At 39.5% G+C, this 15433-nt stretch overlaps 1 protein-coding gene across 7 annotated transcripts in view; it reads left to right on the top strand.

The window, feature by feature from the left end:
- The window catches only part of MCTP1 (multiple C2 and transmembrane domain containing 1), a 1233450-nt gene that overhangs the window by 295592 nt on the left and 922425 nt on the right, over positions 1 to 15433 (top strand). Inside the window, exon 1 of one of the 7 annotated variants that reach the window (XM_075325092.1) lies at positions 8462 to 8644. The exons of 5 other annotated variants lie outside the window; for them this stretch is intronic. In XM_075325092.1, coding sequence (XP_075181207.1) covers positions 8642 to 8644 — 3 coding nt within the window. In that variant the 5' untranslated portion in view covers positions 8462 to 8641. Of the gene's footprint in view, positions 1 to 8461; positions 8645 to 8938; positions 9095 to 15433 lie in introns of those variants that run through there. One more of the 7 variants, XM_075325090.1, reaches the window with a different exon arrangement.

Raw genomic sequence — 15433 nt, forward strand, 5'->3', positions numbered from 1 at the left:
ATTTGCTGGAATCTTGGTTTTTGCCATTTCTCATAGACTTCAATGTTAGCAAAACGCACCCAAAATGGCAAAAACAATTGACATGTTGCTTTTTTGAACGCATGGTTTTTGCCACAAAATATGCAAATTAAACGCAGCGTTTTAAAACGCAAAGTGGGGTCAGAAATTTCACAATTTCCATAGGATAACATGGAAAAACAAAACGCAAGCCATTTGGCCATAAAACGCTGCAGCTCAAAACGCTGCAGAAATGCAGGTTAAAAACGCAAAGTGGGGCCCTAGCCTTACTTTCCAGTGTAAATTGGTGAAAGAAGAGCAACTATACAAAAAGTCACAAACTATTGTATCATTGTCGCACTCTATAATTTGCAGATTGTTTACACCACTTTTGGTAAGCTAAAGCTGACCATAATTTACCCCCGGTGCTTTGAGTCCAGGAGAGGTAAAATTCTTATGATATATTGACTACATTTGAATCTACAGACAAATCCCATTTTGTCGCTTCCACAACCCAAATTTTCAGTAACGGCCTGAAACATCTGTTAGCGATGCCGAGCGCTGTAGCTCTAAAAAGTGAAAGGTGAAAAAGCTATTTATTGAAATCAATGTGCAGAGGAACACATTCCTACTCTCAGTTCATTATCTTATATAATTCGGCGTTATCTGTAGATGTAATGCTTCAAGGTTTCATATAATCCAATTAGAATGATTGGAAGCAGGACCTGAGGAGCTTTAGTTCAATAGAAAAAGTTAAATTATATTAAAAAACAACTCAGTACTCCCTAGAAATTGAATAATTTGTTTTCCAGATACAATTTCCTCCAAGCCTAAGTTCTTCTATTAAACAAAATCACATTAATTCAGTGAATATTTCTACAGGTCATATAGCACCCTATATATTACGTCTATAGACATACGATTTTGGGGTGTAGGTCCAGGCAATTTCAGTGGAAACTTCCAGTAACCATATGATGAGTTCAGGTGGTATGTATGATGAAGAAGCAGCTCATAAATGGAGAAACAAGCACATATCTCTATTAAGATATACTAAAAAGTTTATATTATTCATTTTACATTGACTTATGCAAAGTGCCCTGCATGAGGATATTGACACTTTATTAGTTTTACATGTAGTCAGTCTTTAAATGAAAAACATAAAGTAAAAATTGTTTAAAAGAACTGAAGTCCTCAGTGGTTGATACCACTGAGGACTTCAGTTCTTTTAAACAATTTTTTATCTCCACTGGCTAACACGGTACAAAGATATATTTTACCTGTATCAAACATAAAGTAGGCACTTATATATTATATTGTACGATTTTCTGAGTTGGTGAAATAGTGTTGCCGAAATCTGATCTGACGGAGCAAATTAGGGTTTCGTTTGGCAGGAGATCTGAAGGAGGAGATATGAGTTGACAGCTGGACTTCCCATAGAGAAGGCACATAAAGATTATTACCGCCACTGCCTTATCGATACAGAGCGCTAAACCAGTGCAGAGTATACAGTAATAGGAAGCACTGACAGTGCTTCCTCCTCTGGACCCAGCAGTCATGTGATTGTAAGGAAGGAGCAAGAGCTGCTGGATCCTAGTAGAATCAGTTAGCCCTGCTATACAGCCAGCAGGCTGATTCTCCCCTCTAACTGGGGCTATTATATCAACCCAAGTTACAGTGGAAATCAGATTAAAAAAAAATATTTCAATGTTGGACTGCCCCATAAATCTTTTTCTATTACCTTATGGGGGTACAATGTGTAAAATAAACAAAACATAAAGTAGATAAATAATAAACTAAACTAAAAACGCTACTGCCAAACCAAATCATTGTCATTAACCCCACCACAATCAAGAAAAATAATGTCATAATAAGATAATGTAATAATGTAATAAGATATAAAAGTATTTGGCACAGTAAGTGGAGCAAAATTTAAAAGGAATTGCAGTGGTCATTTATGGTCATAAAAAACACAAATATATTTACTTTTCTCACCACTATCGCCCAATATTGGCAAAAGATAAGAGTATGAAAATAAAAACAAATATGCTCCAATTGCTACACACAAAAAGATTAAAAAATGATTTGAATATCTGAATGGGAATATTTTTTAAATTAAATTTGCAGAAGAAAATCAAAATATATGTCTGGTCAGGAACAAGAGTAAATGGTCTGGTTCTGAACTAGATATTACAATCTGTTACGTATTTTGGTTACTGGCGCGTCATAATCTGAAGTTCATGTCATGAGCATTCAATTTTGTTAATAAACTAATATAATAACAATCTTACACAACAATCTTGCAAAACAGCTTAAGTATATAACACATGAATGCATGTAGATTTTGATAAAGAATTGCAATAAAATTTGTAGAATTTTTTTTTATTAATGAATTTTTATTTTCTTTTAATACTTATCAAGCTACTGCTGGAATTTATAGATGAAAGATGCCTTTTAAAAGGCCTGCTAACTCCAAAAGCCAAAACATCCTGCCTAAACAAATGGATTTTCCTCCGTGGCATAGAAACATGATTACATTCTCTGTAAGTCTTGCACTTTACGCCAGGTCCGAATCCCAAACTCGGCTGGGTGTATGGCCAGCACAAAAAATAAAGAATAATTTGGACGACTGCATTGATTGCAGGACAAAGTGACATTTTGATATATATATATATATATATATATATATACATATATACATATATATATATATATTTTTGATTGTAAAAAAAAAAAGTCATGCTTTATGTAATTGTTGTGATTACATTTTCCCTCCTTCTTGTAAGTAATATAGTTTTACAAGTAGCACCAGATAGTAATTTTGGCCAACATCTTTTAGTAATGTCCCCCATCCTGTTCCCTTTTTGAAGTAATGTTCCCATCCTTGTCCCCATCCTGTAGTAAACTGCCCATCCTGTAGTAATGTGCCCCATCCTTGTGCACATCCTGTAGTAATGTGCCACTCCTTGTCCCCTTTTACAAATATGCCCCAGCCTTGTCCCCATCCTGTAGTAATGTGCCCATCATGTAGTAATGTACACTTAACCTTGTCCCCTTTAACTAATGTGTCCCATTCTTGTCCCCATCCTGAAGTAATGTGCCCCATCCTTGTCACCATCCTGTAGTAATGTGCCCCATCCTGTAGTAATGTGCCCAACCTTGTCTCATTTTACTAATGTGCCCCATCTTTGTCCCCATCCTGTAGTAATGTGCCCATCCTTGTCCCCTTTTACTAATGTGCCTATGTAGGTCCTCTTCTTGCGATAATGTCCCCTTTACTGATCCTCTTGTTGAAGCAATGTCTCATCTTGGTCCCCTATTGTGCCATTCTACTCACACACACACACACGCACACACACACACACACACACACACACATTCTTCTCACCTGTCCTTCGTTTCCTCGGTGTGCTCTTCCCTGCTTGGCACGAGCCTCCATTGATGATCGCGGCCGCTGTCAGTGCTTCATCTAAAATTCAGATTATCATTTTACCGCCGCTGTGCAGAATCAAGCTCTCTCTGCACTATTGCAATGTCAGCTGCCGGCCAATCACAGGCAAGCAGGTGACGTCATACACATCAGCTACCTGGCTTGTCCGGTCTAAATCCAGAAGTCTGCAGTGCCTCTATTTGACTGCAGACTTGTGAATCCTCTCATCATACTCACTGGGTGCCATGAGGATTTTCCGATTTCAGAGCTGGGAATGACAATTATGTGGCCACGAGTATGAGATACACATTTTTCCAGCCAGAGTCTGACTAGACGGCTGTGATCTCACTCAATACATTTGCATTAACTTATAGATTTAGACTGGAAACCCCCTTTAACTTCACAGGACCACAAGCCCATATCTCACTCACTTAGACGCTCATAACTTCATACAATTAAATTTCAACACTAAACACAGAAACATACATTTATTCAGGAAGAGGGCTACTCCACACTCCTCTAGCTCCAACTCTAGAGCCAATGGTCTTCTAGAGTAACCATATTTTAAATTTTTATTTCATAAATTAGTAGTACAAGTGAGGAAAAAATGAAACCTTGTAATTTATCTTATTAGAGAAACTTGCTTCTTTTACCAATTGGTAGATGTCAGTTGGTGATTGTTGTATTCTATGGGTGGAGAGGGGCTAGAGGCAGATACAGACATTTTGCAAGTTCTCCTATATAAAGTTACAATTCTCCATAGAGCTTTATGAGCACCAACTTCCATTTTCAATCTCAGGAGTGGGAAGATCTGTAATTAATGAAGACATTTTACACTTGAATTAAGAATTTTGGGGATGATCAATCCAAGAGGAGAAGGAAGCAGACTCCTTTGATAAGCTACATTACAACGTTTCTTATTTTCATGTTTTCATGTCTGCTATTGGTTTATGAGGAAAAAAATGTTTTAAATGACAGTTATTCTTTAACCGGCCCCTTCTACCACTCCTATTCAGTCCACTACATCCCAGAAGTGAACCAACATGGCTACATCAGCAGTCTCAGTGCAGCCTAACTTCGCTCAGTAGTTCCTCCCAGACCACAGGCTCATCACATCACCTCCTACAATTCAGATGTAGCTTTTCCTTTTATATGAATTAGCACCAGTCAACCCACGCAGCATATCTCACCACCCAACCCACCCAGCATATCTCACCACCCAACCCACCTAGTATATCTCACCACCCAACCCACCTAGCATATCTCACTACCCAACCCACCCAGCATATCTCACCACTCAACCCACCCAGCATGTCTCCCCACCCAACCCACCTAGCATATCTCACCACCCAACCCACCTAGTATATCTCACCACCCAACCCACCTAGCATATCTCACTACCCAACCCACCCAGCATATCTCACCACTCAACCCACCCAGCATATCTCACCACCCAGCCCACCTAGCATATCTCACCACCCAACCCACCCAGCATATCTCATCACTCAACCCACCCAGCATATCTCACCACCCAACCCACCTAGCATATCTCACCACCCAACCCACCCAGCATATCTCACCACCCAACCCACCCAGCATATCTCACCACCCAACCCACCCAGCATATCTCACCACCCAACCCACCTAGCATATCTCACTACCCAACCCACCCAGTATATCTCACCACCCAACCCACCTAGCATATCTCACCAGCCTACCCACCTAGCATATCTCACCACCCTACCCACCTCGTATATCTGACGGCTTCCGTAGTCTTGCCAGTGATGAGGTCCTGGACCTTCTTGGCAATATATGTATCTCTCCAATGGGTGTCCTAGAACCACTTGGCACGACTCACTCCTGCCAGCCTTCATCCCATTCCTTCTCTGGTGTTGGCCTGAAGATCAGCTGCCCTAGCCTCGAGCACCCCAGTGCTCCCACTGCAGGGTCAACCTGCTAATGGACTCCCTATTAATATTTTAGCTCTACCCTACAAATATGCCATCCCTTTAAGCCTACATGTCAGATGTAGGAATAATGGAGCTCATGATGTGCAAAATAACCCTTGATTATATTGCTGGATGGTTTTGGATCTAACCCAGCATCTTTTACAAATGTGTAATCCATAAACAGCCATGGAATATTAAACTGAGTCATTTCAGCATTAATGCCACTTCTGTCTGCTGAATAAATGATTAGTAGGACATCAAAAGTGTTTAGTCACATTAATGAAGTAGGAAAGTCCTTATAAAATAAGGCCAATAAGTGTAACAAACATCAGAGTACATATATCAAAATAAGTGTCAATGCTGCATTATAGGGGTATTCTCATGATAAACATTTATTGCATATCCACAGGAATAAATATCTGTTAGGTACAGACTCTACCTCTGGGAAATCCAGAATGAGGATTCACTTTCCATTCAGTGAAGCAGTGGATGGATTGAGAGCTGGTTATGTATATGCATAACTGTGTACATTTATTTCTATAGGGGTTATGGAAACTGCCATTCTAGGACATGTACTGTACATTCATGGTATGCTATAAAATGATATGCAGGTAACACCCCTTTAAATGCTTTAATAGCACCTCTATCATGTACTTTCTCCAGTTTTTTACTTTGTAGGCTCTATATCTAATTTTCAGATGTCTTTCAGCTAGTGCATGGAGTCTAGCTACTATGATGTTTGCCACACACAGCATAACAAGACATGAGGATTCTTGTTCTCCTGTCTCTATGTAACATATATTCAGAAGCAGCAGCAAGGTGGGCATTATACTGCAGCACTGAACAGTGTAGCTGTGAATCCAGCTCAGAGGCAATATAAATAGTAGAAAGCTGCAGCACTGGTTGTGTATGTAGGTGCTTCTCACTGTTGTTCTCCTTCCCCTAACTATACACTTTATTTGGCAGCTGTAATATGATCCCTCAGTGAGACTGTAGTCCATTTTGTTTTGACCAAGACAGATTTTATTTTTTATACTATATAGTGAATTCAGGAGACAGCGGTAAGATTGAGAAGTGGCTCATAAATGGAGAAAGATGCACTTTTCTCTAATAAGATATATTACATAGTTTCTCTTATTCACTTGTACTTGTCAACCATTTATTACAACTACTGTATTATTCCTAGTGCTAAGTCTTGGGGGGGCAGTGCATGGCATACAGTTTTTTGTTTGGTATTTTTCGATTTTCCATGTAAAACTGATAAACTGTATATCCATGAACAGGGCCTGAAAAAGAGAGAATAATGTAGTGGCATGTGAAAGTTTAAGAAGCCCTGGACAAAAGTCGCAAGCTGAAGGTTTTACAATGGCTCTAATGGTCTCCTGATCTGAACATCATTGAAAATCTGTGGCTAGCCCTCAAAAGAGCAGTGCATGCAAGACAACCAGGAATCTCACAGAACTGGAAGACTTTCCAAGGAAGAATGGATCAAAATCCCCTAAACAAGAATTGAAAGATTCTTGACTGGCTGCAAAAAGTGTTTACAAGCTGTGATTGTGACGGGGTATGCGACAGAGCAGTGAGGGACGCCAGGCCAAGGAACAATACAAAGAGCTTTATTGGAACCACAAAGATAAAGCACCAAACAAATATAAATCCTTAACGTCTGCAAGGAGTCCACAACAAAACAAAAGATCCAGGGGCACCACCTGGTATTCCGATGCCAGGGAAAATAGGGCAATGGTCCTTATATGATTTCCTTGAGTCCAACAGGGGGAACAATAAAACACAATCCCAAGTGGCCACTGTTCTCCAGTCTGTAACAGTCCATACACAGGCCCTAGGATCCAGCCTCCGCTATAGATCCTAGTGCTTCTCCAGCCGAGATCCAACTACCCTAACATGGGTCTCATTGTTCTTCTCTCTTGGGATCAGCCCCTTAGGTGGGCACACCTCCCCCTAGACATCTGATACATGAATGGACTTTAGACTCCTGGCTCTGTTCTGTTTACCAAGTTGTGGTTGGAGAAGTCCCATGCTGAGAAGAACAAACAATCTCCCAGCAGAAGCAGTACAAAGGAGGGACAGACTATTACACCATGAGCACAGGCGGGGGAGGGACCCGCTGTTACAGTGATACCTGCCAAAGGGGTTGCTACAAAGTACTAACCATGCAGGGTGCCCAAACTTTTGCATCGGCCCATTTCCTTTTTTGATAATTAAAAAATGTTAAAAATGAAAATAAAAATTAGTGCTTAAACTACAAAGGAAATGTGTCATGTTTAACTTTATGCTTTTTAGAGATCATTGCTTAACTGTTCACAATAAGGGTACGCTCACACTAGTGTATGACTCAGACGAGTGTAATGCGACAAAATCTCACATTGCACTCAGACCAATGTTATTCAATGAGGCAGAGCAGTTGGTCAGCTTTTTTCTCATCTAGATTCAGGATGAGGATGAGTGAAAAGTCCCAACAGGCTGCGATTTGATGCCGAAATCATGCAAAACTCGCCAAGACAAGTCAACGGGTGAGAAGTAAAAACGGACGGCACATGGACCATCCTGGTGACATCCGTTTTTATGGATGCATTACTATTATGAAGCACAGAACACTGTAAATGGTTTTGTAAATGACTGTAAATGACTAATAGCTGCTGAAAAAAAATGGATTGAACACGGACAGCACACGGACATCACACGGATGATATGTGAGGAAAAAAGCGCTCACTCGAATAGCACGCGCAATACACACGGACTACCACATGGATACCAAACGTCTGACTCTCCTGGAAGAGAATGGGACCGTTTTTTCATATGATCGTGTGAATCCAGCCTCACATGGAGTCTCTCTCTAAATGAAAACCTAAATAAGACATATATTCTTTTGTACGGTTTCTGAGTTGTTGAAATAACAGTGTTGCCGAAATCTGATGTGACGGAGCTGATAAGGGTTTAGTTTTGCAGGAGATGTGAAATAGGAGATATGAGTTGATGCACATGTAGTCCTTCATATGTGGCCTCGGAGGGTCTGAGGTGCCTTTTATGACGCGGTTGGCTGTGGATCACCCACTCTGTATTGCAGACACAGCAATCAAACAGCTTAAGCCACACCTATATACCCACACCTCCTCTTTCAGATAAACCAGCAGTAGTAGAGCGGAGGGGAAATAAGATGGACACATTCTGGGACACATAGCAAGACTTACATTTCACACATTCGCCTTGTGAATTTGGACCCAACAAGATCTAGAAAGTTAAGGATATTATGGTAAGTGTTTAGTAATCTTTGCCCTTTAAAAATATTTAGCATCTAGGTATGTTACTGTTTGCATGATTTGAGCTGAGGGAAATGCTGTGTTCATCGCACTGTGACAAACTTGCAGAATACAAAATCTAGTAATACTGAGCGCAGATTTGTGCTTCCATATAAAAGCCTGCCACTACACCAGTAAATCATTTCCTTCCCATATTGTGGAGCAACAGTGCCTCTCCGTCACGTCCCATCTCTCTCGATTACTGCCTGCTACTGAATGCAGAGGCAAGTGATATCTGTGCAAGAAGCTGTCACCACAGGTTGGATGTGTACAGATCAGAATAGGCTAGCCATGAATCTGGAGGTGCAGGATCACTCAGAAGATGTGCTATCCACTATTGCAGCATTATGTTAGACATCTGCAAGCTGAAAAATCTAGGCTCCTTGCCATCGCTGTCTGCTAAGGTACTGTCTATGCTCTTATCTTACTGTAACTTTCATTACTAGTTTTTTATACTGTGTGTGTGCTCGCTTTGTCATAATGTCATTTTATGATGGCATCCTAAATTGTGATTGCAGAAACAAATTGGTCTTACAACATATGCGCATGTAACACATGTTGGTAAATGATAAGGCGTCTGTGGGACAGCTAACTCTGACACATGACGTAATAGTAGATCTTGTCTGAGTATGTGCTCGGTTTAATGCCTATACCGAACACCACTGAGACATGTGTGGAGATAAACGTTCTACTCTTACTATTTACTACAGTTTATTCCATAGATTATGGTACATAAACAGTTAATTCCAGTTGAATTCTCTTAAAGTTAGGTACCTGATTTTTTTTCCAGTAGGAAACCAGTTACACATAATTGTGTATTGCTCTATTGTAACTAGCCATGTTGCTTACAAATATAATTCTAAAAACTTATAGGGGTCCTCCAGGCGTACAATGAGCAAGACAATGAGGCATTATAGTATTAGTATTATATAACAGTGTAAGGAGAAAAGTCAGTGTGTGCAGGACTGCGGATGATTGACAGCATGCCATGTATTGTCATGTTCTGTTATGTTACAGATCCATGTTAGCAGAGCACCTCATACACCCACAGGCGCAGTGTACAACATGCCTGACAAAACCCCAATGCTTCCTGTGTTAATAACCTTTACTTAGCTTTTATGTGTTACATGTGGAGCATTTATTTATATGTGCAGTAATATGTTTGTGTGTGTAAGTAGCACATTGTGTGTTTATATATATAGAAATAGGTTCGTTTTGTGCCCAAGTTACTTAAATCATCTTTTTTATGTGCAGTAACATACGTGTGTATATATATATATATATATATATATATATATATATATATGATGTACATGTATATATATATATTACACTTTTATATTTCAAAAGTGATTGGCTTGTGAATGTGTAGTAATATTTGTATGTTTTTTTTTATATATATATATATATATATATATATATATAAATATATATATATATATATATAGATATATATACACATACAAATGTTACTACACATACACAAACCATGTGTTTATATGTAGTAATATTTGTATGCTTTTATGTAGATGTACTTTTGTGTTTATAAGTAGGACATTGTGTGTTTAGATGTAGGAATACTTTTATCTAGTCATTTTTTTAAATTGTGTGTATGTAGTAGTTACATTTTTATGTTTCAATGTAGTAATTGATTTGTGTATGTGTAATAATATTTGTATGTTTATATATGGGTATTCTTTTGTTTTATATGTAATGTTTACACTTTTATGTTTCAATGTAGTGATTGGTTTGCGTATGTGCAGTAATATTTGTATGTTTGATATAAATAGCTATGCGTTTATGTTTATATCTGGTAATATTTTCTGCTTACATATAGATATACCTCTGTGTTTACATGTAGGAATACTTTATCTGCTCTTTTAATTTGTGCATATGTAGTAGTTACACTTTTATGTATCAATGTAGTAACTGTTTTGTGTATGTGTAGTAATACTTACGGTATATATATATATATATATATATATATATATATATACAGTGCCTTGCGAAATTATTCGGCCCCCTTGAATTTACATTTAAGGCTTCAAACATAAAGATAAAAATTTTAATGTTATGGTGAAGAACAACAGCAAGTGGGACACAATTGTGAAGTTGAACGAAATTTGTTGCTTATTTTAAACTTTTGTAAGAAAGAATAAACTGAAAATTGGGGCGTGCAATATTATTCGTCCCCTTTACTTTCAGTGCAGCAAACTCACTCCAGCAGTTTATTGAGGATCTCTGAATGATCCAATGTTGTCCTAAATGACTGATGATGATAAATATAATCCACCTGTGTGTAATCAAGTGTATAAATGCACCTGCTCTGTGATAGTCTCAGTATTCTGTTTAAAGCGCAGATAGCATTATGAAGACCAAGGAACAGAACAGTCAGGTCTGTGATACTGTTGAGGAGAAGTTTAAAGCCGGATTTGGTTACAAAAAGATTTGCAAAACTTTAAACATCCCAAGAAGCACTGTGCAAGCGATCATATTGAAATGGAAGGAGTATCATACTACTGCAAATCTACCAAGACCCGGCCGTTCATCCAAACGTTCATCTCAAACAAGGAGAAGACTGATCACAGATGCAGCCAAGAGGCCCATGATCACTGTGGATGAACTGCAGAGATCTACAGCTGAGGTGGGAGAGTCTGTCCATAGGACAACAATCAGTCGTACACTGCACAAATCTGGCCTTTATGGAAGAGTGGCAAGAAGAAAGCCATTTCTCAAAGATATCCATAAAAAGTGTTGTTTAAAGTTTGCAAAAAGCCACCTGGGAGACACACCAAACATGTGTAAGTAGGTGCTCTGGTCAGATGAAACCAAAATCAAACTATTTGGGCACAATGCCAAATGATATGTTTGGCGTAAAAGCAACACAACTCATCACTCTGAACACACCATACCCACTGTCAAACATTGTGGTGGCATCATCATGTTTTGGGCCTGCTTTTCTTCAGCAGGGAAAGGGAAGATGATTAAAATTGATGGGAAGATGGATGGAGCCAAATACAGGACCATTCTTGAAGAAAACCTCTTGGAGTCTGCAAAAGACCTGAGACTGGGACAGAGATTTGTCTTTCAATAAGACAATGATCCCAAACATATAGAAAAATCTACAATGGAATGGTTCACAAATAAATGTATCCAGGTGTTGGAACGGCCAAGTCAAAGTCCAGACCTGAATCTAATTGAGAATCTGTGGAAAGAGCTGAAAACTGCTGTTCACAAACGCTCTCCATCCAGCCTCACTCAGCTCCAGCTGTTTGCAAAGGAAGAATGGACAAGAATTTCAGTCTCTCGATGTGCAAAACTGATAGACACATACCCCAAGCAACTTGCAGCTGTAATCGCAGCAAAAGATGGCGCTACAAAGTATTAACTTAAAGGGGCCGAATAATATTGCACGCCCCAATTTTCAGTTTATTATTTTTTAAAAAAGTTTCGTTCAACTTCACAATTGTGCCCCACTTGTTGTTGATTCTTCACTATAAGATTAAACATTTTTATCTTTATATTTGAAGTCTGAAATGTGGGAAAAGGTTAACAAATTCAAGGGGGCTGAATACTTTCGCAAGGCACTGTGTGTGTGTATATATATATATATATATATATATATGTATATATCCTTTTGTCTTTATATGTAGTAATATTTGTATCCTTTCATGTAGGTATACTTTTGTGTTTTTATGTAGTACATTATGTGATTATATGTAGGAATACTTTACCTGCTCATTTTTTTAAGGTGTGCATATGTAGTAGTTACACTTTTCCGTTTCAGTGAAGTAATTGTTTGGTGTATGTGTAGTAATATTTGTATGTTTGCATGTAGAGATTCTTTTATGTTTATGTGTACTAATGTTTACCGTATATGTTTGTACTTAGTGATACTTTTGTGTTTGTCTCCTGTTATGTGTATTTCACTTTTGGCAAGTTCAAATAATAGATTTTTTTTAAACCTATTCAGCAATTTACATACCTCTCTGGTATATACAATATTTGCATAACACAGTAGGAGAATCCGTTTATCTAGCAGCAAATGGATGGGTTTGTTTTGTTTTTTTTTAAAAAAAAAACCCTCATGTACTCAAATTAGTAATCTCTCGTGGGAATCATAAATAATGAATGGTCGTAAATGTGGGAAAACAAGTTAATATTTAATTAAACCTTACAATGTCAACTGTGCCAATTATGTTAAATGTTAAAAAAATCAAATCTTTCAGAAAAAAATCTAAAGATGTTAAACTTGCATGCATGAAGTACAAAAAAAAAAAATATATATAAAATAGCCTAATGGACAATCAGTGTGTACACTTCAGTACAGAATCAGCTGATGGTTCTACTTTCTACTAATGTGATGAATAACGTTTGAAAATTGAAATGCGGTGCTGAACACTGGGTCATCCAGCCAATCACATGTGCCACAGATGGGTAAAGTTGATGGTGTTGCAATTTGAATGTCCATTTAGGATACGATGGCCCAGGCAAGAGCTTTGTGACGTACAAATATTGTAATCTGAGACCACTTAAAGGGAACCTGTCAGGTGCAATATGCACCCAGAACCACGAGCAGTTCTGGGTACATATTTCTAATCCCTGCCTAACCGTCCCTCTATACAAAAGCATAGATAAAGAGATCTATAGAAAAGGTATTTCTAAAGATCTTTTATCTTTTGCTAATGAGTGAGGGCAGTAGCCCCAAGGGCGTTGCTTCCCTCGCTAGTCGCCCCCATAAGCATGTTAGTACGCCCCTGTGGGTGTACTAATATGCTAATGAATTCGCAGCGTCAGAGGATGATCTCACTCACCATCACTTGCAATCACATCTTAATGCTGAATTTCAGCTCAGTGCGCATGATCCCGGAGTTTGAAGGGAACCTGTCCGGTGCAATATGCACCCAGAACCATGAGCAGTTCTGGGTGCATATTGCTAATCCCTGCCTAACCATCCCTGTATACACTAGCATAGATAGAGAGATCTTTAGGAAAAGTATTTCTAAAGATCCTTTATGATATGCTAATGAGCGCCGGGACTAGTCGCAAGTGCATGATTTTCCCCCAACTAGTCTGCCCCCTTAGCAGTTTAGCACACCCACAGGGGAGTGCTAACATGTTATTCAATGCCCATTGGCCAGCGTCATCAACGGTGACGTGCATACCTGTGTCCGTTGTCACTGCCTCAGACGCCAGGTTTATTGTCAGTGTGCATGATCAGAAATCCCGGCTTTTCCAATAATGCACACTAGACCTCTCTGAAACCGGGACGTGTGCACCTGGCTTCATAGTGCACATAACCAGAAGTGCCGGGACTGCAGATCATGCACACTGAGCCTAAACTCGACGTCTAAGGTGGTGACGATGGGCACAGATACACACATCACCGCTGATGACGCTGGGCAATGGGCATTGAATAGCATGTTAGCACACCCCTGTGGGCGTTCTAACATGCTAAGAGTGCTGACTAGTCGGGGGGAAAAATGGCCTTGCGACTAGTCCCTGCATTCATTAGCATATCATAAAGGATCTTTAGAAATACTTCTTCTAAAGATCTCATTAAGTTTGCTACTAGATGCTAGGACAGTTTGGCAGAGATTAGCAATATGCATCCAGAACTGTTCGTGGTTCTGGGTACATATTGCACCTGACAGGTTCGCTTTAATATTTGCAACTGATAATTCCAAATTGGAGTCTTTTCTCCACTGACTGCTGGTTTCCAGGGGGTTTATTTGGGGGTAATCCAGTGGGTGCACATAGATTTACAGTGTACCAAAAGGTGAGCTCAAAACTGTAAACTGGTATGAGACACCTTTTTCTTATTTTTCTCCCTTCTTTGTTGCATTATCTGATTTAAAGTTAGTATAATAAACGTGAACACTACATATTGGGCCGATGCATCTTGTCCATTTTCCACCTTGGCGGTCTAATATTTATCTACTTGTGTTAACTGTGTTATGGCCCGAGGAGGCGATGGATGACACTGTGATTTCCTCTTTATTACATACATATGCTGCTCTTCAGCCTCCAGGCATAACACAGTGGAGGTGATTTACTTAAGCTCTCTAACTTTTGGACATTGGATACTTAGACTAGACAGTCTATAAATATGCCAGATTTATCAAACTGTCTAATTTTGTTTGATAAACAGGCGCAATCTTAGAGTAAGTTTTGTGATGCAATTCGCCCAGTATCACGATAAGCTACACCTTATCTCCATCCACTTTCCTAATGGTGACTTCCCTTGTGTTATGGTTCTGATCCGCGGATCTCCAGCAGAACCGATGCTCTGTTTTGTATTATTCTCTGGTGGACTGGTTGTTTTCCGGCCTCGGGTCCTGCGCTGGTGTTGGGAGGGGCCTGTTCACAGGCTCCTGATCTCGGGTGATTGCTCTGTTTCATTAGAGAGCAATCTCGCCTGGAACGCCACCAGTCGTAGTTCCTGTTCTGCAGTGAGTGCTCTGGCTCCTGTATGTGCTTTGCTCTGATCTTGTCTCTTTACACCAGACCCTTATTACCCTTTTCTGCCCATGCCCCTGACTCTGACGTTACTCCCCCTGGCTCCTGACCTCTGGCACGTACGCTGACCTCGGCCCTGCTTTCTCCCTGTTTTCCATATGTGACTTTCTGGCTCCTGACCTCAGGCTTGTTTGACTCCCCCCCACTAGTTGCATCTAGTGATACCTTGTGGTAGAACGTCACACCTTGGTCGCACGTGTAATATGTTATGTTTAACACACATA

Source organism: Anomaloglossus baeobatrachus, chromosome 1 (genome assembly GCF_048569485.1).
Source record: "Anomaloglossus baeobatrachus isolate aAnoBae1 chromosome 1, aAnoBae1.hap1, whole genome shotgun sequence".
In the NCBI taxonomy this organism is placed as follows: domain Eukaryota; kingdom Metazoa; phylum Chordata; class Amphibia; order Anura; family Aromobatidae; genus Anomaloglossus; species Anomaloglossus baeobatrachus.